This window comes from Heteronotia binoei, chromosome 20 (genome assembly GCF_032191835.1).
Source record: "Heteronotia binoei isolate CCM8104 ecotype False Entrance Well chromosome 20, APGP_CSIRO_Hbin_v1, whole genome shotgun sequence".
Lineage (NCBI taxonomy): Eukaryota > Metazoa > Chordata > Lepidosauria > Squamata > Gekkonidae > Heteronotia > Heteronotia binoei.
In genome coordinates, this window is record NC_083242.1 from 8,275,007 (window position 1) to 8,297,026 (window position 22,020).

The 22,020-nt window shown below is 51.4% G+C and overlaps 1 protein-coding gene across 1 annotated transcript in view; it reads left to right on the forward strand.

Moving 5' to 3' along the window:
* The window catches only part of RHBDL1 (rhomboid like 1), a 34,259-nt gene extending 12,834 nt beyond the window's left edge, over positions 1 to 21,425 (forward strand). Inside the window, exons 3-8 of the mRNA XM_060260616.1 lie at positions 6,204 to 6,428; positions 9,347 to 9,495; positions 14,076 to 14,188; positions 18,988 to 19,088; positions 20,547 to 20,607; positions 20,711 to 21,425. Of these exons, the coding sequence (XP_060116599.1) occupies positions 6,204 to 6,428; positions 9,347 to 9,495; positions 14,076 to 14,188; positions 18,988 to 19,088; positions 20,547 to 20,607; positions 20,711 to 20,982 (921 nt within the window). The 3' untranslated portion in view covers positions 20,983 to 21,425. The remainder of the gene's footprint in view (positions 1 to 6,203; positions 6,429 to 9,346; positions 9,496 to 14,075; positions 14,189 to 18,987; positions 19,089 to 20,546; positions 20,608 to 20,710) is intronic.
* Positions 21,426 to 22,020: the final 595 nt, after the last annotated feature.

Below are 22,020 nucleotides of genomic sequence, written 5' to 3' on the forward strand. Positions count from 1 at the left end.
CGTATCCTGGTTAACAACAAGAAGAAAGAGCTTTTTCAGGGCATTCGTCACAAAGAGCCGTCCTGAATATTTCTCCGTGTACAAAATCTAGAAGTCAGCATACCTTCATTCCCTGTGGTCCGGGGCTTTTTTGTCTACTGTTCTTTTTCTAAAGAAGGAGGTCACATTAAAACCATGTGCGACTTGGAGAAATTAGGACTTTTGCCAGTCTTACTAGGAATCTTTGGGGGTTGCTCAGTGGATCTTACGGGCAGTAGATCCGAGATGAAGTCTGTCTTGACTTATTCTTTTATGGAATCTGTGGACCGGCATGAAATGAGGGGACGGCCTCCGTTTTAGATGGCTTTAAAAGGGGATTAACGAAAAGATCTATCGAAAGGATATGGTGCACTGATATCGTAGCAGACTGCAGGCTAGGGCCTGAAGAGCTCTATTTCTGCTGGCGGGGTGAGGTCTCGGCTTGCAAAACTCTTCTTGGAAAGATTGGCCACCGCTGCTTCTCAAATACATTGTGAGAAATGTGACCAAGCGGTGTGTGGGTACATGGTCTTCTGATGAAAGAGATCCCCCGGACAGGCAGTGTTGTACAGTGGTTAGAACAGCAGCAAACCAATGGTCGGACTCTGTCGGTCTGGTCACTGTTATGTGTGATACCCCTTCCCGCCCCTGAATTGAGCGAATAAATTTGAAATTAATAAACTCCGCAGTATGTTTGATTCTGTTTTGTGAGCGATGGCCCTGTTTAATTCAATTAAGAGCAATAAAAAATCATGTAGGGTTTGCAGGAAATTGCATGAGCCAGCTTTGTGTAATGGAACCTGCATGCCTCTCCTTTTCCTTTGCATTCTGGTGGTCTCTCTGAAATCCAGCTCCTGTGTGTGTGTGTGTGTGTGGAGGAGGGAGATCAGAAGCCATTTGTACAATAGAAGGAAATCTTTCCTCTCCCTCCCTAACAGTTTTGAACTCCCCCGGAAAAAAAATATTGTGGCCCCCTATTTATTAATTTGGGTGCCTTCCAATTAAATCGCATTTTCAGAGTCCCCCCCTCCAATGTTTGTGACACCTCTTAGAATTAACCCTACGCTGCCTGAACTCCTTGGAGTGAAGGCAAGATAAAATCAATAACCTCATTCTGCAGCGTTGGTTTTGACCTTTAAAACCCTGCATGGCTTGGGACTGGGTTATCGGAAGGACTATCGTCTTCCATAAGTTCCTGCCCAGGAACTAGGGTCACGGAGAGGGGTCATCCGGGCTGTCCCACCAATCAAAGAAGCTCGTTTGGTGAGCACAGAAGACGGGGCCTTTTTGGTGGCAGCCCCAGGATTCTGGAACAGCCTTCCCAGGGAGGTGCATCTGGCCCCCCACTTTCAATCTTTAGGAGGCAGTTGAAGACGGTTTTGTTTAGGGCTGTGTTTGATTAAAGCAGTCCTAAGTTGTGATTTAAAACTTTTTGGTCTGTGTCTTTAATGCATTTTTATCCTATTATCTATGATCGTAAAGTACCTTGTATTCTGAGAGGAAGGCAGGCAGGTAATGTTTAAAATAAATAAATAAATATAATCCTTGCCCTGTGGAGAGCTGTGCAGTACCTTTGAGGTGTCTGAGGCAGACCCCCTTCGCTTCCAACGGAAGGGAACCCTGACCCATTTTTTGGATGGTTCAGACCAGAAATCCCCTACCTTTCTGAGCCTGGGGGTATCTTTGAAATTCTGACACAGTGTGGTGGGCTGCCCCAAAATGGCCACCACGCGAGGCGGAGCCAGCCACAAAATGGCCGCTGTGGCTTCCCTTCCGTCACACAGTGAAGATCCTTGTGCTGCGGTGGCAGCTGCTACCAAAGCAACATTTTTTGAAAATCTGCACCGCCAATCAGAAAAAGCCCCACCCACTTTCTAAAAAACAGTTGGTGGGCACGGCGTTGAGGACCCCTGAGCCAGACTCAGAGGAAGAGAACCTGGCTGAGGGGACGTCGTTGGGCTTTTAAACTCGAGGGCCTTGGAAAAGCGCATCACTGAATGCTTAATCCTCAATAATTTATCTCTAATGGGCTCAGCGCAGCAGTGAAACATGAGCAGACCCGGCCCTGTCTGCTCTGCAATCAGATTCCCAAACGGAGCCCTGTTTCTCTGAGCGGAGCTTTCACTGCCCTTGTGGAACCCTCCCTGTCCCTCTCTGCCAAGGGCCGAGAGAGCTTGCCCTTGAGGCGGAAGAGGAGCTGTCCAGCGTCGTGGTGGCTCTCCGCCAGACATTGCCACATGACTGAAATGGGAGATTCTTTTCTCCCAGAAGCCTGTGCGGTGAAGAAGTGCAATGAGAGATTTGGCCAGGGTGCCATTCTCTGTGGCAGTCTCTCCCAAATCATGCGTTGGCTGCCTTCAGAAGTCACATCAAGCCACCGTTGCGTTAAAGTTTAATGGTTGAACATATGAACATATGAAGCTGCCTTATACTGAACCAGACCCTTGGTCCATCAAAGTCAGTATTGTCTTCTCAGACTGGCAGCGGCTCTCCAGGGTCTCAAGCTGAGGTTTTTCACACCTATTTGCCTGGACCCTTTTTTGGAGATGCCAGGGATTGAACCTGGGACCTTCTGCTTCCCAAGCAGATGCTCTACCACTGAGCCACCGTCCCTCCCCTAATTGGCTGCGGTGGATCAGGCCAATGGCCTATCCAGTCCGACACTCTGTGTCACACAGTGGCCAAAAAAACAGGTGCCATCAGGAGGTCCATCAGTGGGGCCGGGACACTAGAAGCCCTCTCACTGTTGCCCCTCCCAAGCACCAAGAATACAGAGCATCACTTGCCCCAGACAGAGAGTTCCGTCAATATCCTTATAGCCACTGATGGACCTCTGCTCCAAATTCTGCAACTGGGCAGTCTGAATTCTGCAACCTGTATAAATGCACACAGTCAAAGCTAGTGTGCGTAATGTGTCGTCTTTTGCTTAATGCACTCCCTGTGAGGAGCGTAAGTGTAGCAGCCCAGGGTTGTCTCCAGTCACTGGGAAACCTTTTCTGGCGACCCATCTGAGTTCTGGGACTTCGGCTGCTGGTTCCTCTTTGGTTTCAAGCATTTCTTCATGCCCATAAGAACATCAGAAGAACCCTGCTGGATCAACCCCGTGGGCCATCTAGACCAGCATCCACGCAGTGGCCAACCAAGTTCTTCGGAGGGCCGACAACGGTGAATAGAGGCCGAGGCCTTCCCCTGAGGTTCCCTCCCAGATGTGAGAGCCAGAGGTTTAGTGCCTCTGAATGTAGTTCCCCTCAGCCCCCATGGCCAGTAGCTGCTGATAGACTTCCCCTCCACAACTCTTATCTAATAAAAGCTGCTTGTGGCTGTGCCCATCGCTACATCCTGTGGCAGCGAATCCCACATTTTAATCACCCTCTGTGTAAAGAGACACTTCCTTTTGTCTGTCCTGAATTCTGCCCCCCATTAGCTTCGTTGGATGTCCTCGAATTCTAGTCTTTTGGGAGAGGGAGATAATGTTCTCTTTGTCCACTCTCTCCACCTTGCATATTTTATAATCTTTTATTATGATTCTCGAGGAGCCAAAATCTGCATTTTGGTGGCTTTGCGGTACATCCGCCTAGCACAGAATGGGTGGTGTGTCCATAATCTCCCCTCCACTTCTGCCTAACGCAAGGGATATAAGAACTTTGCCAGCAGTTGATGGTTATATTGTCTTGCTTATTTTAAACATTCAGTGGGTTTTATACTAGTAGCGGTGCCATTATCTCCCTGGCTGGACCTTGGTAGCACTGTGTACAGCTGCTTGGTTAAATCTATATCTTAGAAGAGATTGTAGTTGCATGGTATGGCAGGTGGAAGGTTCCAGGTTCGAACCGTGGCATCTCCAGTGAAAAGGATCTGGCAGGAGGAGATGTGAAAGACCTCAGCCTGAGACCCCAGAAAGCCGCTGCCGGTCAGAGCTGACAACATTGATCTAGATCGGGGTGGCCAGAGTTGCTTAATGTAAGAGCCACATGGAATAAACATCAGATGTTGGAGGGAAGGAGACGGACGGAGGGAGGGAGGGAGGGAAGGAAGGAAGGAAGGAAGGAAGGAAGGAAGGAAGGAAGGAAGGAAGGAAGGAAGGAAGGAAGGAAGGAAGGAAGGAAGGAAAATAGATGAGAAGAGGGAGGGGGAGGTAGAAAGAAAGCAACTTTAATTTTAAATGCATTTTTCAAGTCACCGGCTGGCTTGGCTTGGAGAAGCGAGAGACAAATCCCTTCTTCAAGCTGGCTGACGGGGTGGTGGGGCTCTGAGAGCCACACAATGTGTGTGAAAGAGCCATATGTGTCTCCTGAGCCACAGTTTGGCCACCCCTGATCTAGATGGACCAATGGTCTGTCTTCAGAAAGCCTCATTGTGTGTTTCTATATACTGTGTACTCTCACTGCATGCATAAGAGCCCCTTGGTAAAGCTGCAGTCCAAACTCTCTGCTCACAACCTGAGTTCGATCCCGGCGGAAGCTGGGTTCAGGTAGCTGGCTCAAGGTTGACTCAGCCTTCCATCCTTCCGAGGTCAGTCAAATGAGTACCCAGCTTGCTGGGGGGAGAGTGTAGATGATTGGGGAAGGCAATGGCAAACCACCTCGTAAAAATTGTGCCGTGAAAACATCACGATGCGACATCACCCCAAGAGTCGGAAACTGCTGGTGTTTGTGCAGGGGATGATCTTCATTTTTACCTCACTGCATGCAGAAAGTCGCTGGTTCAAATCCCCAGCGCCTTCAGTTATCCCAACTCAGGTGGGAGGCGTCGGAAAAGGCCTTTCTTTGCTGCCAATCAGAGCAGGCAATACCAAGTTCGATGGACCAGTGGCCCGGCTCGGTTACATAAACGCTTTCCATTGTGCTGTTGAAGCCTTCGTGGTCTTCCTTCGCCGTCTCCTTATATACCTCGATGACTCTGCAGAGATCAGGGGACTTGCGCATTCATTTATTTTCTTTAATAGCTCTAGAGTTCTCCTGAAGAGTTCCAAGCCGGTCAGGCCCGGCCAATTGCGACCCGGCCAACCCGCTTCAGTTATAGATCACGACTCCGGAGTCAGGTTCCTAATTGTCCTTTGCCGGCTCTTGTGAGCTGAACGATAATAATAATTGCTGAATCTCTATCCTTGAGCGGCTGAGCTAGATGGGAACTGCTTTATACCGAGTCAGACCTTTGGCCGGTGTTTTTATGCTGGGGCGAAAGGGCTCGGGTTCAAATCCTGCCCTCGCCAGTTAAGCTAACCTCCCCTAATCATGGTCGGAGGAACTTTCTGCCTGTGATCTTGCCAGACTGCTCAGGGGTAGAGCATCTCTTTGATTGTCAAAGGCCCCAGGTTCAATCCTTGCCATCTGCAGGAGAAAAAAAAAATCACAAGAGGCGGGATTTGGGGAAGGCCTCACTCTGGTAGGGTTGCCAGCTTCCAGGCGAGGCCTGGAGATCTCCTGCTTTTACAACCGATCTCCAGCTGACAGACATCAGCTCTCCTGGAGAAAATGGCTGCTTCGAAGGGTGGGCTATAGGGCCTTGGACCATGCTGAGGCCCCTCCCCTCCCTAAACCACACCCTCTCCTGGCTCCACCCCCAAGGTCTCCAGCTGTTTTCCATCATGGACCTGGCAACCTGACCTGTGACCTTGTTGGAGTCCACCAGGAGTATCCCAGCCTTTTTAAACCTGTGGGCATCTTAGAAATTCTGACACAGCTCGGTGGATGCAGCCCCAAAATGGCTGCTGCAAGGGCTGGAGCCAGCCCGAGGTTGATTTGCCAGGCTCTCTCAATCACACAGCAGAGCTACTGAGCCAAGGTTCTCTTCCTTCTATTGGCTGAGGCTCCTCCCTCTCCTGGGGAAGGAAGGAAAGAGCCAGAGCTTCCTTTGCCCGGTTCCCTGGATCCCATGGGAGGAATACAAAGAAAGCATCTTTAAGGCCAACAAGCGCTAATGTTTTAAGCATGTTTTAGGGTTGTTGTTTGTTAAAAGAAAATATTTAATTGTGTTCGTCTGTGCCCTTGATAAAGTTTATATCTCTGCTACCTGATCTTAAATAGGAACACACGCGGCCCGGCCCAACATGGCCCAGCTCAGCAAGCTCTCATTTATGTCAGATCCGGCCCTCATAGCAAATGAGTCCGACACCCCTGCTCTAGGGGGTGGTGTTTTGCAGCGGTTGTTTGGCCACCATTGCGCATCACAGTCTCTCTTTTCAGATCAGCAGCAAGAGGTCGAGCAGCTTCAAGCGGGCTATAGCCAACGGGCAGAGGGCACTGCCCCGCGATGGTCTCCTGGACGAGACCGGCCTGGGCTTCTACAAGCGCTTCGTGCGCTACGTGGCCTACGAGATCCTGCCCTGCGAGATGGACCGGCGGTGGTACTTCTACCAGCACCGCACCTGCCCTCCACCTGTCTTCATGGCCGTCGTCACCCTGACCCAGGTAGGTGGGGAATCCTCCCGTGGTCCCCCAAAGCACCACTGGGGGGCGTACTGCACTCGGCGTGGCGGAGAATTAGCCTAAATCCAGCCTCTTGGGTTTGTGTGCGCTGAGCAGAAAGGAAGTTACACACGGAGCTTCTTTCTCTTTGCAAAACTAATACCTTTATTGCTAGGAACGCCGTTCTAGACAGGATAGAGCAGAGGTGGCCAAACTTGCTTAACGTAAGGGCCGCGTAGAATAAATGTCAGAAGTTTGAGAGCTGCAAGACAGGAAGGAAGGAAGGAAGGAAGGAAGGAAGGAAGGAGAGGGAGGAAGGAAGGAAGGAAGGAGAGGGAGGAAGGAAGGAAGGAGAGGGAGGAAGGAGAAGAAGATATTGGATTTATATCCCGCCCTCCACTCCGAAGAGTCTCAGAGCAGCTCACAATCTCCTTTACCTTCCTCCCCACCACAACAGACACCCTGTGAGGTAGATGAAGATATTAGATTTACATATCCCGCCCTCCACTCTGAAGAGTCTCAGAGCGGCTCACAATCTCCTTTACCTTCCTCCCCCCCACAACAGACACCCTGTTAGGTGGGTGGGGCTGGAGAGAGTTCTCACAGCAGCTGCCCTTTCAAGGACAACCTCTGCCAGAGCTATGGCTGACCCAAGGCCATGCTAGCAAGTGCAAGTGAAGGAGTGGGGAATCAAACCCGGTTCTCCCAGATAAGAGTCTGTACACTTAACCACTACACCAAACTGGCTCTCAAGGAGAGGAGGAAGGGAGGGAGAAAGGAAAATGGAAGGGGGAAGGAGAGGTGGAAATAAAGCAGCTTTAACTTTAAATTCATTCTTCAAGCCACTGGTTGGCTTGGCTTGGAGAAGTGATTTAAAGAGAGAAATGCCTTTTCTAAGCCAGCCAACGGTGTGGTGGGGGCTTTGAGAGCCTCACAGCAAGTGTGAAAAAGCCACATGTGGCTCCCGAGCCGCAGTTTGGCCACCCCCTGGGATAGAGATAGGTTTCTAATCTAGCTAGGATGGATGGAGACACAGGAGACGTGTCCGGCTCTCATGGTGCCAAGACGGAGGAGGCTAGTGTAGCATGGGGAGAAGGCGTCAAGATGAGAAGGAAGGATATTTCCCGAAGAGCAGCAATCTACCCATCAAAGGGACAGCATCAGAGAGAAGTGAAAGGGAAGAACGATCAGCGTCTTGCCTTTCTGTTTCTCTGACTCTTACAGTCCCCCTCTGAAGTCTGAGGCTAAGAGACAGTGCAAAGTCCTTCACTTCCAACAAGCTGTACATTTCATCCTCGCTGCAGGGGGCCCAGGACCTCTAGGCTGCAAAGTGTTTTCTGCCCTCCCTTGATCTTCAAGAGGTTTAGAAGCATGAGAAAGTTTGGCCTGGCTTTGGCAACTCTGGGGACCTGCATGTGTACTTTTTAAGGAGCTGCATATCGTAAATCAGAATCCGGCAACCAAGTATCCGCAGTGTCTGGCTTCTGTAACCTGAATTTGTCCCAGTCAGCTGTGTTAGTCCCGCCGCATTGATCCGTTTTTGCTGTTCATGGAGAGGGAGTCAGGGGTTCAGTGCTTTCCAGTCTGGGAAAACTGAGACCGTTTTCACACACACCTTACCACGCGGTCACGTTCCTGTTCTCTCCGCAGCGTCTCTCGGATTTCCCATTATCTGCACCGGAGTTACAGGAAGTGCCACGGCTTTTACGTAGCAAACGTAAACTGGGTTTTAGCCGTTTACGTTCGCTACGCAAAAGCCACGGCACTTCCTGTAACTTCGGCACAGATAATGGGAAATCCGACGGATGCTGTGGAGAGAACAGGAACGTGACCCCGTGGTAAGCTGTGTGCGAAAATGGTCATAGTCAGTAGTTCTTTAGGCATTTCACATACCTGCAGGTGTTGCCTTTGTGTGCACAAACTGGGTAGCCCAGGCTAGCCTGATCTCATCAGAAGGTAAGCAGGGTCGGCCTTGGCTAGTATCTGGAAGGATGATCTCCAAGGAATACCAGGGCTGGGACGCAGAGGCAGGCAATGGCAAACAAATGAAACCATATCTTGCCTTGAAAACCCATAAGTCAGCTATGACTTGCACTTTCTGCCACTTTGCAAGTTTGAGAAGTAGAAAACTTTTTTTTTTAAAATGGACTCCGTTCTTAAGAAGCTGATTTTCAGGGTCAATACACTGTTTTCCAGCTTTTGGGGTCTACTGTGGAATCTCAGCCTTAAGACAACCAAACCATCGGTTGTCAGGCTCTAGATGTGGGGAGGGGGGTGGGGAGGCAAAACAGTTCTGCAAGTCTCACACAGGGGCCTCTGGAGAGCCAACAACAGGGCAGAGAGACCGAGGCCTTCCCTTCATAAGAACATCGGAGGAGCCCTGCTGGATCAGACCAATGAGGGTCCATTGAGTCCAGCCTCCAGTCTCACATAGGGGCCAACCAGTTCTTCTGGAGGGCCAACAACAGGGCAGAGAGGCTTAGGCCTTCCCCTGAGAAGAACATCAGAAGAGTCCTGCTGGGTCAAACCAGGGAGGGTCCATCTAGTCCAGCCTCCTGTCTCACACAGTGGCCAGCCAGTTCCTCTGGAGGGCCGACAACAGGGCAGAGAGGCTGAGGCCTTTCCCTGGGAAGAACATCAGAAGAGCCCTATTGGATCAGACCAGTAAAGGTCCATCTAGTTCAGCCTCCTGCCTCACACAGGGGCCAACCAGTTCCTCTGGAGGGCCAACAACAGGGCAGAGAGACCGAGGCCTTCCCTTCGGTAAGAACATCAGAAGAGCCCTGCTGGGTCAGACCAGGGAGGGTCCATTTAGCCCAGCATCCTGTCTCACACAGTGTCCAAGGCTTTCCCTTGATGCCATTCAAATCCTTTGGATTCTCTTCAGTCACTTTTCCCTTCCCCTGTTCTCTTTGCATTAGATCATCGTTTTCCTCTGCTATGGGGCTCGCCTGAACAAATGGGTGCTGCAGACTTACCACCCGGAGTACATGAAGAGCCCCTTGGTGTATCACCCAGGACACCGAGCCCGTGCCTGGCGGTTTCTCACCTACATGTTCATGCACGTGGGGTAAGTGCTTGCTCTGGGTTCCCCCCTCCCCTATAGGAGAGGAACGGGAGGGCAGACGGGAAAACAGACAAACAAGGGGGGTAGCAAACGTTGTTCATGACTTGATTCGTGCAGGCAGTGCAGTTATCAGTTGCCAGGCTCTAGATGTGGGGAGGGAGGATGAAACGGTTCTGCAAGTCTGCTGTGAAAAGCTGCTCGCGGACGATGCCGATTGGCTAGCACCTGTAACGTCGATCGGAAGGGACCTCCAGGGTCATCTAGCCCAACCCCTTGCACAACGCAGGAAACTCACTAATACCTCCCCCCCACCCCCAGTTACCCCTGCCCCATGCCCAGAAGATGGCAAGAACTCTCCAGGATCCCTGGCCAAACTGGCCTGGAGAACATTACTTCCTGACCCCAAAGTGGCGATCGACATTTCCGTGGCTGTGTAAGGTCTTTCCTTCCCAATCTGCAAAGGAGCCTTGTGACTGGTATTCATATTGGTTTTTAGTAGCGGTGAAACGAGTTGAGAAATATACATTAAAAGCAGAGAGGACAGATGATAATTTCAAAGATTGCAGGAACATTGAACAGGGAAGCCTAGCCCTTTTCTTTTCCTCACCATCGGGAGAGGAACGTAGCTGCCGTTTTCCGCCAGCCGACTGTGATTCTTAGACAAAATCTTCAACTGGCTTTAACTGGACTTAACCTTTATTCTCTCTGATGGGAAGTTTCGTGTGTGGCGAAGCTAGGACTGTTGTGTTCTCAGAGACCTTGCAGTCTTAAGAACATAAGAGAAGCCATGTTGGATCAGGCCAGTGGCCCATCCAGTCCAACACTCCGTGTCACATAAGAACATAAGAGAAGCCATGTTGGATCAGGCCAATGGCCCATCCAGTCCAACACTCCGTGTCACATAAGAACATAAGAGAAGCCATGTTGGATCAGGCCAATGGCCCATCCAGTCCAACACTCTGTGTCACATAAGAACATAAGAGAAGCCATGTTGGATCAGGCCAATGGCCCATCCAGTCCAATACTCTGTGTCACATAAGAACATAAGAGAAGCCATGTTGGATCAGGCCAATGGCCCATCCAGTCCAATACTCTGTGTCACATAAGAACATAAGAGAAGCCATGTTGGATCAGGCCAATGGCCCATCCAGTCCAATACTCTGTGTCACATAAGAACATAAGAGAAGCCATGTTGGATCAGGCCAGTGGCCCATCCAGTCCAATACTCTGTGTCACATAAGAACATAAGAGAAGCCATGTTGGATCAGGCCAATGGCCCATCCAGTCCAATACTCTGTGTCACATAAGAACATAAGAGAAGCCATGTTGGATCAGGCCAGCGGCCCATCCAGTCCAACACTCTGTGTCACATAAGAGAAGCCATGTTGGATCAGGCCAGTGGCCCATCCAGTCCAATACTCTGTGTCACATAAGAACATAAGAGAAGCCATGTTGGATCAGGCCAATGGCCCATCCAGTCCAATACTCTGTGTCACACAGTGGCCAAAAAACCCAGGTTCCATCAGGAGGTCCATCAGCCAGGACACTAAAAGCCCTCCCACTGTTGCCCTCCCCAAGCACAAGAATGCAGAGCTTCACTGCCCCGACAGAGAGTTCCAACAATACGCTGTGGCTAATAGCCACTGATGGACCTCTACTCCATATGCTTATCCAATCCCCTCTTGAAGCTGTCTATGCTTGTAGCCGCCACCACCTCCTGTGGCAGTGAATCCCACGTGCTAATCACCCTTTGGGTGAAGGACTTCCTTTTATCTTTTCTAACCTGACTGCTCAGCAATTTCATTGAGTGCCCTCGAATTCTTATATTGTGAGAAAGGGAAAAAAGCACTTCTTACTTTGCTTGTTCCATTTCAGAAGGCATTACTTCTATTCCAGCATAATTGCTTTATTGGCTCATGCCACAGTTTGATTTGCAATGCCCTTGTGTCGGGGTGAAAAGTGTACCTCTGCCCCTTACACTCATGTCAGCTGCAAGAACCGCAAGGCCTGTGGAATGTGGTTATTGGAGAATTACAGGGGGGTGCTATTGGGCAGTATCTGTGTTGTCACCAACGACGAGCTATCCTCTTCTCGTGCCAGCTCCCTTCTCCTCCGCCAGGCCCGCACCACCGCCTCTGTGATGTCACCGGCGGTAGCCCGTCTGGATCCTCCTCATTCTGCTTTCGCAAAACTGATTTTTAGCCACGATTTACTTGAATGTGTCTTATTTTCTTTACTGGATGATTGCCGCTACTCCTTCTAGCTCTCTGCGGCCCTCTGGGTAGGCTGCGAATGCCATTTCAAATCAATCAATCATGTTGAGTTAGAGGAAAGTTCCTTCGTTTCCTCCCCTCCTGTTTGTTTCCCCGGCGTATTTCTTTCTCCCAAACAACAGTTACTAAGGAAGACGGGGATTTTTTTGGTAGCAGGAACGCCTTTGCATATTAGGCCACACACCCTTGACGTAGCCAGTCCTCCTGGAGCTTACAGTAGGCCCTGTACTAAGAGCCCCGTAAGCTCTTGGAGGATTGGCTACATCAGGGGGTGTGGCCTAATATGCAAAGGAATTCTCGCTGCAAAAATAAGTCCTGAAAGACCGTTAGAGCGGTTCCTCAGTGGAACACGCTTCCTCCTTGGGAGGTGGTGGGCTCTCCTTCCTTGGAGGTTTTTAAACAGAGGCTAGATGCCCATCTGACAGCAATGAAGGTCCTGTGAATTTAGGGGGAGCTGTTTGCGAGTTTCCTGCATTGTGCAGGGGGTTGGACTAGATGAAGAAGAAGAAGAAGATATTGGATTTATATCCCGCCCTCCACTCCGAAGAGTCTCAGAGCGGCTCACAATCTCCTTTCCCTTCCTCCCCCACAATAAACACCCTGTGAGGTGGGTGGGGCTGAGAGGGCTCTCACAGCAGCTGCCCTTTCAAGGACAACCTCTGCCAGAGCTATGGCTGACCCAAGGCCATTCCAGCAGGTGCAAGTGAAGGAGTGGGGAATCAAACCTGGTTCTCCCAGATAAGAGTCCGCACACTTAACCACTACACCAAACTGGCTCTCCAAACTAGATGACCCTGGAGGTACCTTCCAACTCTATGATTCTGTGATTCTAAGACTTAATATTCTTTGAACCACTTTGTGTGATTTGGGGTCCGCTACCTGTTTGGGGCGTGTTAAAACGTTCTGCCCCCCCCCCCCCCCAGCTTTTGAACATCTTTCTTGCAGCCATGAGGCCTAGGAACTAGTTATTTAAACAACACCCTGGGAATTTTTAAAGGCTTCTCCTTTCGGCGCCATTAGCGTCTTTGTCTTTGCAGTGTGCATGTTGATAAGGCAGCGGCGAATCCTAACAGAGCGACGTAAATTATTCACAGGAGTGAAATTCTTGGTGATCCTGGAGCGATTAGGAGGCGGCTAATTGCATTTTGGCAAATACTGCTGCGGTTTGAGATACAGGAATTTAAAACTGAAGGGAGGTTGAGGTGACGGGAGGTTTACGCCAGTAGCTACGCTTGGAGGAGGAAGAGAGGAGGCTCATAAAAACACCAGAAGAGTCCTGTTGGATCAGAGTAGTGGTCCATCTTCTAGTCCAATATCTTGTCTTATACAGAGGCCAACCAGTTCCTCTGGAGGGACAACAACAGGGCAGAGAGGCCGAGGCCTTCGTAAGAACATCAAAAGAGCCCTGCTGGATTGGACCAGTGAGGGTCCATCTAGTCCAGCATCCTGTCACACACAGTGGCCAACCAGTTCCTCTGGAGGGACAACAACAGGGCAGAGAGGCCAAGACCTTCCCTTGATAAGAACATCAGAAGAGCCCTGCTGGATCAGACCAGTGGTCCATCTGGTCCAGCATCCTGTCTCACACAGCGGCCAAGGCTTTCCTCTGAGTCCACCTCCTCGCTCTGGTATTCAGAGACTTAGTACCTCTGAATGTGGAGGTTCCCCTCAGTCACCATAGCTAGGAGCCATTGATAGACTACTACCACTACTTCTGCTGCTGAAATTAAGTAGCACAAGCCCCAAGGAAGGGAGGGAGGGAGGAAAATAGATGGGGAGGGTGAAGAAAGCAATGTTAAATGTCTTCTCCAAGCCACTGGCGGATTTGGCTTGAAGAAGAGACAAATGTCTTCTTCAAGTCAGCCAACTGGACTGTAGAGACTTGAAGAAGAAGATGAAGATATTGGATTTATATCCCGCCCTCCACTCCAAAGAGTCTCAGAGCAGCTCACAATCTCCTTTACCTTCCTCCCCCACAACAGACACCCTGTGAGGTGGGTGGGGCTGGAGAGGGCTCTCACAGCAGCTGCCCTTTCAAGGACAACCTCTGCCAGAGCTATGGCTGACCCAAGGCCATCTCAGCAGGTGCAAATGGAGGAGTGGGGAACCAAACCCAGTTCTCCCAGATAAGAGTCCGCACACTTAACCACTACACCAAACTGGCTCTCCAGTGAAAGAGCCACATGTGGCTCCTGAGCCACAGTTTGGCGACGCCCTGGTCATAAAGATGCCTTTGGCCTTTGCACCTTGCCTGTTCTTACACGGGACTCCTGGACGTGACATCGCCTCCTTTCCTTCTGCCTTTTCTAGGTTGGAACAGCTGGGCTTCAACGCCCTCCTTCAGCTCATGATCGGGATCCCCCTGGAGATGGTCCACGGCATCCTTCGCATCAGCTTCCTCTACCTGGCGGGAGTCCTGGCAGGCGAGTGTTACCGAGGCGTTCCTGCTTTTGCCGCTTCGGGATGGGAAGTGTCAGCCCTTTGGGATGCCCCAGGGTTCTTCGCCATCAGGGGCAGAATTCTCGCAGGAGTTCCTTTGCGTTTTAGGCCACCCCCCCTGATGCAGCCAATCCTCCGAGAGCTTACAGTAGGCCCTGTACGAAGAGCTCCGTAAGCTCTCGGAGGATTGGCTACCTCAGGGGACGTGGCCTAATATGCAAAGGAGCTCCTGCTAGAATTCCACCCCTGTTGGCCATTATAGGCCACGCGTTGTTTGGAAGCGGGGTGGGAACGGATCAGAGCGCGGCTAATTTGGGTGGGACCAGGGGCCCCTTCCAGCTGTGCTGGGTGGCCCGGCCTCCGGTTTCCTTTCCCTTGTTCAACACAGCTGCTGGAAGGCCGTGGGAAGGGCTGGCTCAGGCGCTCGGCAAACTAGGTGATCACCTAGGGTGCCAACCTTCTGGGGGCACCAAATTGAGCCCCCCCCCATGTGTCTTGGTGCGGGGGGAGGGAGAGCACCAGAAGTTTGCCTTGCCTGGGAATGCCAGACAGTCAAGGGCCGGCTCCGGCTGTGGGAGGTTGCGCCGTTGTGTAGCCGGCTTCTAGGGATGAACACGGAGGCCCACGGGCATGTGTGAGAAAGACGGAGAGCGAAGTATCAGCACGCTTCCCAGGTGTGGATGGGTTGGCGCGGCCTGTGGGAACAGCCTGTGCGCAACAGAAGGAGGTGGCCGAATAGAGGCTGTGCCGCTTCAGACCACCAGCGGAGGGCTAGGGTTGCCACCCTCCAGGTGGGGCCTGGAGATCTCCTGCTAATGCAGCTGCTCTCCAGGCACCAAAGAGCAACTCCCCTGGAGAAAAGGGCTCCTTTGGAAAGTGGACTCCATGGCATTTAGACACCCCATAGGGGATCTAGAGATCTCCCAAAATTACAACTGTTCCCCAGCTGACAAAGATCAGTTCCCACGGAGCAAAGGGAAGGGGAAATCTCTGGAACCGTATTCCTACTGGAATCATATTTTCCTCCCCCGAACCCACCCACCCACCCACACCCCGACCCCCAGGAATTTCCCAGTCAGAACTGACAACCCTTGGTTTGATTCTTGGAATGCTCCTCTGTAGGGGTAGAATTCTAACAGGAGCTCTTTTGCCTATTAGGACACGCCCCCCTGATGTAGCCAATCCTCCAAGAGCTGACAAGGCTCTTTTTTTTGCAAGCTTTTGGAGGATTGGCTACATCAGAGGGGCGTGGCCTAATAGGCAAAGGAGCTCCTGCTAGAATTCCACCCCCGCTCCTCTGTACGAGCAGCTCCCTGCAGATGGGAGACCAGCCGAGGGAAGAAAGGGAGGAGGTGCGAGATCCGATTCCCTTCGCTGCTAGCTTTCAGTCTGCGGGGAGCTTTTCCTGTGTGAAGGAACCGAAGATGGATTACGCGGGTGGAGGCTTCGAGCTTGTGCCGCCTCCTCCTTTAGCGGAGGTCAATCTGGCCTTCTTCTGCTGCCCGTTGTGACTTGCAAAAGAGGCACCAAGGTTTGGTTTTTTAAAAAAATAAATAAAACTGGGTATCTCGGTCCCTTCGGTTTTGACAGCCGGCGAATCGGCAGTCCTGCCGTCTGGAAAAAACCTTGCAGCAAGCGCTCTCCCCGGAGCTTTGAACGCCCCGCTTTTGCCGTCTCCCCTGTGAAGATTCTTCCTGTTTCTGTTCGTCCCTTCTCCGCCCCGCTGGGCTCGTTCTCTCTGCTGCAAAGCCCAGCGCAGCTGTAGCATCCCATGCGGGCCCGACCCAGGCACGACGGCCTTTAAATTATGGTGCTTCAGAGCCGGATCGTGGATTGTGGTGGAGGCGCAGTGTTTTTTGCCGAGCCCCCCGGGCGATTAGAACAGCTGTTGGGATTACTCACCCATCGATGTCTTGAGATGTGGGGCGAACAATCCCTCATCAGCCGGCCGCCTCCTCCTTTCTCCCGAGTCGCTGGCTCAGCAGAGCTCGCCGGGGAAGAGAAACGGCTTGGATCCGCCTGCCGGCACCTGCAGGCAACGGCTGGACCGTGACCCGCCTTGAGCCACTGAAGAGAGAACTTTGCTTCCAGAGGTCATTTTGTTGGGGTCTTCACACCACCCCTGCAAGGTGGGCCCGGTGCGATTAGCTCCGTACAGCAGGCAGGGGTGGACGCCGAAGGAGCAGAGCTTGAAGCAAGCTTCTTGGTATGATTGCGGCTGAGAAGGTCTTGGATTCGAGGTCCCCCCTCAATTGTGGCTCCACAGTGTCTCTAACAGGCAGCTCATGCGTTTCTAGTGTAGCCCTTAGAAGACCCAGAAAAAAAGATGCGTGGAAGTATCTGCTGTAAGGGCTTATTTTGAGCCAGGAACGCAGCTCCAGCTGCCTTGGTGTCAGGGGGCGTGGCCTAATATGCAAATAATTCCTGTTGGGCTTTTTCTACAAAAAAAGAGTCCTGTGTGAAACAGTGGTGACCTCAGAGGGTGTGGCTTGATATGCAGATGAATTCCTACTGGGCTTTTCCCACAAAAAAAAAAAAGACAGGCCTCTAGGCTTTTTAGACGATCTCAGAGGACTTTTCCTCAGTGTTGCTTTAGCTGAGAAAACAGGAATGAGGAGAACTCCCAGAAATCAAAGAATTTCTAGGACAGAATCAAACTTGGTGTCTGTCACGGGGTTCAGGCCTAACGCCCTGTGGGAACTCAGGGGTGGCTGTACACAAGGAGCCAGACCGTTGTTTGTTTTAAAAGGATTTATAAAGTTTATTCAATTGAATAGAAAAGTTTATTGAACAGCTGGGGAGGGGCTGGGAATCTCCTGGAATTGCAGTTGAACTCCGCCCTACATCTGGCTGTCCGTCCGTCCATCCATCCATCCATCCATCCATCCATCCATCCATCCATCCATCCATCCATCCAAATCATTGTTCTCCTTCTCCTGGAGAAAACGGCTGCTTTAGAAGGTAGACTGCATGGGGTCATTTTGTAGAAAAATAGGTGGTGGAGCTCATTAGCATAACTCATTAGCATACGCCGCACCACCACCCCCCCCCAGCCAAAAGCAACCTGATGCAAGAAAGGAGAGCCCTGGGCGAGCGAGGCCTGCTTGGGCTGGCTAGAGATCCAGCCAGCCCAAGCAAGCCTCGCTCACCTGGGGCTCTCCTTGCCCCCTCCCAAACACAGTCAAAAGGCCAGCAAGCCACCCGCCATCCAAAATCACATAAGAAGTGGAGAAAGGGTGGCGGAGGCTTCTCCGGGGGTTAATGAGGGCTGCAGGGGTGTGTGGCAAAGCGCTTGATGGCTAGCAGCTGCACCTACTATTCCGTGGACAAGGTATTGGAGGGAGAAGGGGGACCATCAGAAAGGTTCAGGAGCCGTGGAAGCCCTACGTAGATAGCAACTAAATAGATGTGCGTAGACATCCTTTCGATTACTATTTCTTTACTTCCTTTATCCCTCACCTACCTCCCCTACGGGGACCCAAGGTGGAGTGTAGGAAGCTTATACTCTGGAACTCTTGTTGGCCTTGAAGGGACTGCTAGATTCGAATTCTAAGCGTTCTGTGTCAGACCCACCGGCCGCCTTCTGAAAGTGGAAGAATGTTTTTTTTCCATTCACATGCTCCACCGGTCCCCGCATCCCTTCACCCCGTGGCCAGCTTTCTCCTGCAGTCTCTTTGTGCGCGCCAAACAAAATACAATTTTCAGAAATGGGCTTGGTTGCAGAGACCAGCCAGGAAAATCAGGGCTTTTTTTTTTTTTGTAGCAGGGACTCCTTTGCATATTAGTCCACACCCCCTGAGGTAGCCAATCCTCCTGGAGCTTACAGGGCTCTTCGTACAGGGCCTATTGTAAGCTCCAGGAGGATTGGCTACATCAGGGGTGTGTGGCCTAATATGCAAAGGAGTTCCCTGTTACAAAAAAAGCCCTGGGAAAATTTCCTCCTCTTGTTTCGGTTTCTTTTCCCAAGGCAGGACAGCGGGTAAAATATCACGGGGATAACAACCCAGATTTTTTTTGTGTGTGCACATAGCTCGTGTTAAATCCCTAGGCGGGCTGTTGGCCAAATAAATCCAAGCAGTTCACGGACTATAAAAATCCATCAAATAAAAAGCAACTTTTTAACAACACGCTTTCTGTTTCAGCATGTAAGTACTGTGGCTGTTTATCGAGTATTAAAAAGGAGGCCATATGACCTCACAGGCCATTCTAGGGGGGGCTTTCCTTCAGTACTTTGAGGAAAGAGCTTGTATAGGTGAAGAAAGGGCCAAATTTTGCTGGGGACGAGGAGACGGGCCCAGAAGAGGGAAGTGTGCATTTCTTTGCTCGCCTGAAGAGGGGGTTTATACGTCCTCTTGACCTCAGCTCTCTGTTCAGGATTTCCCCTCAGCTGTCAGAGTTGAGTTGCAGGTCAAACATGTGTCCCGACAGCACACCTCGACGCACGTAATAATGCTTATTTCTGGGTTGTACCTCTGAGGCTGCCAGTCATAGTTGCTGGTGAAACGTCAAGTCTCACAATGCCAAGACCACAGCCACACAGCCCGGAAAAATCTACAGCAACTGAATTGTGCTTCTCTCTGGATGTTGTTACGCAACTGGCCGTATTTGTCATCCGAGATGTAATATTTTGCACTGCTTAGATTTTTAAAATGCTGATCTTGCCGGTGCAGTCTGCTCCCAAAAAGCACTCGTGTGTCTGAAGAGCGACTGAAGGGCACGCTCCGGCAAGGAGTGACCGGCTTTGCGATCGCTGCTTTGATCTCCTCTCCTTCTCAATTTACAGGTTCCTTGACGGTCTCCATCACGGACATGCGAGCCCCTTTGGTCGGAGGCTCGGGGGGCGTCTATGCTCTGTGCTCTGCCCACCTGGCCAACGTTGTCATGGTGAGATCCCGGGGGAACTCGGTGGGGTGGAAATGTTTGGGTCCTAGCCGGGGTAGGTGGCTTATTTGCACCATCTCCCATGTTTCCATTCCTCTACGTCGCTCCGAGTGGCAGGCAGACTTCACCTGCACAACACCCCTGTAAGACTGGCTAGACTATGAGAGAGGGGCTGCTGGTCACCCAAGGGGTTCACAAGAGAGTGGGTATTTGAATTCCACTCTCCTTCACCCTGTGGGGTACGTTTCTCAGTGGATCCAGTGTCCGAAAGGCAGACACATCCTGGCATCTAGAGTGTAAGATTCCCATGTTGCAGAAGATGGAATCCAAAAGGAAATACTGAATACACACAAAGCTGCCTTTTGGTGCCAATTTGGTGTCGTGGTTGAGAGAACCAGTTTGGTGTAGTGGTTAAGAGCGGTGGACTCTTATCTGGGAGAACCGGGTTTGATTCCCCGCTCCTCCACTTGCAGCTGCTGGAATGGCCTTGGGTCAGCCATAGCTCTCGCAGGAGTTGTCCTTGAAAGGGCAGCTTCTGTTAGAGCTCTCTCAGCCCCACCCACCTCACAGAGTGTCTGTTGTGCAGGAGGAAGGTAGAGATTGTGACCACCCTGAGACTCGGAGATTCAGATTATAGGGCAGGATATAAATCCAATGTCATCATCATCATCATCCTGTAAAAATGTGTTTCCTAATATCCAGCCAGTATCTTCCCGCCTTTAATTTAGACCCATTATTGTGAATCATATCCTCTGCTGCTGGGGATTGAACCGGGGACCTTCTGCGTGCCAAGCAGAAGCTCTTCCGCTGAGCCACAGACCCTCAAAAACAATCCCCAAGAACCTAGAGCAGGACGGGCCGCATTCTGCGTTGGAACGTCCCGAAGAGAAATTCCTGCTGACCCCAAACCACGTATTTATTCGCTAATTTCATTTGCACCCTGCTGTTCTCCCCAAAGAAGACCCAAAGCGGGTTGCCTCATTACCCTCTGCTCTGTTTTTATCCTCTCCACAACCCTGCAAGGTAGGTTAGGCTGAGAGGGTGTGACTGGCCCAAGGTCACCCACAAAAGTGGTCTTTTGTGTCAGAACAAGGTTTCGCACCTGAGTCCCTCAGATTCTAGTCTGACCCTAACCACTAAACTATGCCTGTTTCGAGCAGAATTGTATTTTATCCATTTGCCAAAGCTCGGTGCTTTGAATGAGAGAAAGGCAGGGCCTTTTTTATAGCAGGAACTCCTTTGCGTATTAGACCACATCTAACTGGCTACATCAGGGGGTGTGGCCTAATATGCAAAGGAGTTCCTGCTACAAAAAAGGCCCTGGAGAAAGAAATGCTCCCATTTCTAATTTGGAGAGGTCCCCAAAGGTTGAGAGGTTCTGATTGGGGGAGTAGCTGGTAAGCAGTGGGGCGGTTTCCTCGAGACAGGCAAACACTTCCTCTCCTCTCTCTTTGTCTGCAGAACTGGGCGGGGATGCGGTGCCCATACAAACTGCTCCGGATGGTCTTGGCATTGGTGTGTAGTAAGTATGCGGGAATTTCGGTTTCGGTTTGTTTGTTTTTTTCAGAACGGGGAATATGGGAGGGATCGTTCTCCATCTTCTCTCTTTCTCTCTCGCTTTGCAGTGAGTTCTGAGGTGGGTCGGGCTGTCTGGCTGCGCTTCTCCCCACCGTTGCCCTCGTCGGGCCCCCAGCCCAGCTTCATGGCCCACCTGGCAGGGGCGATCGTTGGCATCAGCATGGGCTTGACCATCCTCCGCAGCTACGAGGAGAACCTGCAGGACCAGTGCAGCTGGTGGGTGGTCCTCCTCTCCTACGCCACCTTTTTGGTCTTCGCCATCTTCTGGAACATCTTCGCCTATGACCTCCTCGGGGCACAAATCCCGCCTCCCCCTTAGGCCCCGCCCCCGGTCCTTTCTTCAGCACCCACCCCGGAAGTGCCATTAAAACCCCCCACAGACGTCATGGGGGTCGGCCTGGAGCCGCGAGCGCAGGAGCCCAGAAGAAACACCGCCGGCGCTTCCCCGACTGCCGGCCAGACGCCAAAAGCAGACCCCGCGAGGCTCCCGCCAGGAAGCACAATGGCGGCGTGGATGCACAGCATTCCAGATCCAAAAGGCGGCCCGCTTCCCTCCCTCTCTCCCGAATCCCCTTACGCCAGTCTTCACCGGCGTCTGCAAAACGGATGCTTGGCTTTCCCCAGAAAAAAAATTCCCTTGCGAGTATGTGTGCAGTTATATTTCCTTATTGGCAAGAAGGTTCCGGTTTTCCCTTCGATATCGATGTTATCTCTCCTTCCGTTTGAGGCAGTGAGCTACAATCCACAGCCCAGCCCGAATAGCAGCCGAATCCGAGACTGCTTAGCTCAAATACCGAAGTAGCATCAGAAGCTTGTGGATTGCTCTCTGTAGCTGGAACCCCCTCTGGTTTTTACGTATGAAATCCCTTTGCTCCTTGTTTCCTGTGTTTGGTTTCCCCCCTTTCCTGGGTTCCGGGATGCCTCTTACAGAAGGAGGGCTACAGTAAACAATCAGTGTTCAAAAGAGTAAAATGGAGAAGCGATGTGGGAATCCGGTCCATGTGGAAGTCCTCTCTTTTCACCCTGAAATCTAATCCTTTGAAGGGCATCAGGGACCGGTTGGGGTTACGCCCGATCAAAGAGGCAAATGCCAGTGTGCCATTGTTCCCGAGGCATGTTCTTGTGTTGCGGTGCAGACGGTGTGTTGTACACCCAAGTAAGTTCCCTTGTGAAGCCGAGTGCGAATGCTGCGGGATCAAAGCAGTTTCTCTTTCTTACCTTTACGCCTCCGTTGCTCTGTCTCTGTTTTCTCCCCCTTTGGAAGATTCAGTGCTTGAGCCCCTACGGTACAGACCCGAAATTGAACAGTGCAAAAGCCTATTTCTTACATCAGAGAAGTAGCCGAGATCCGAGTTGA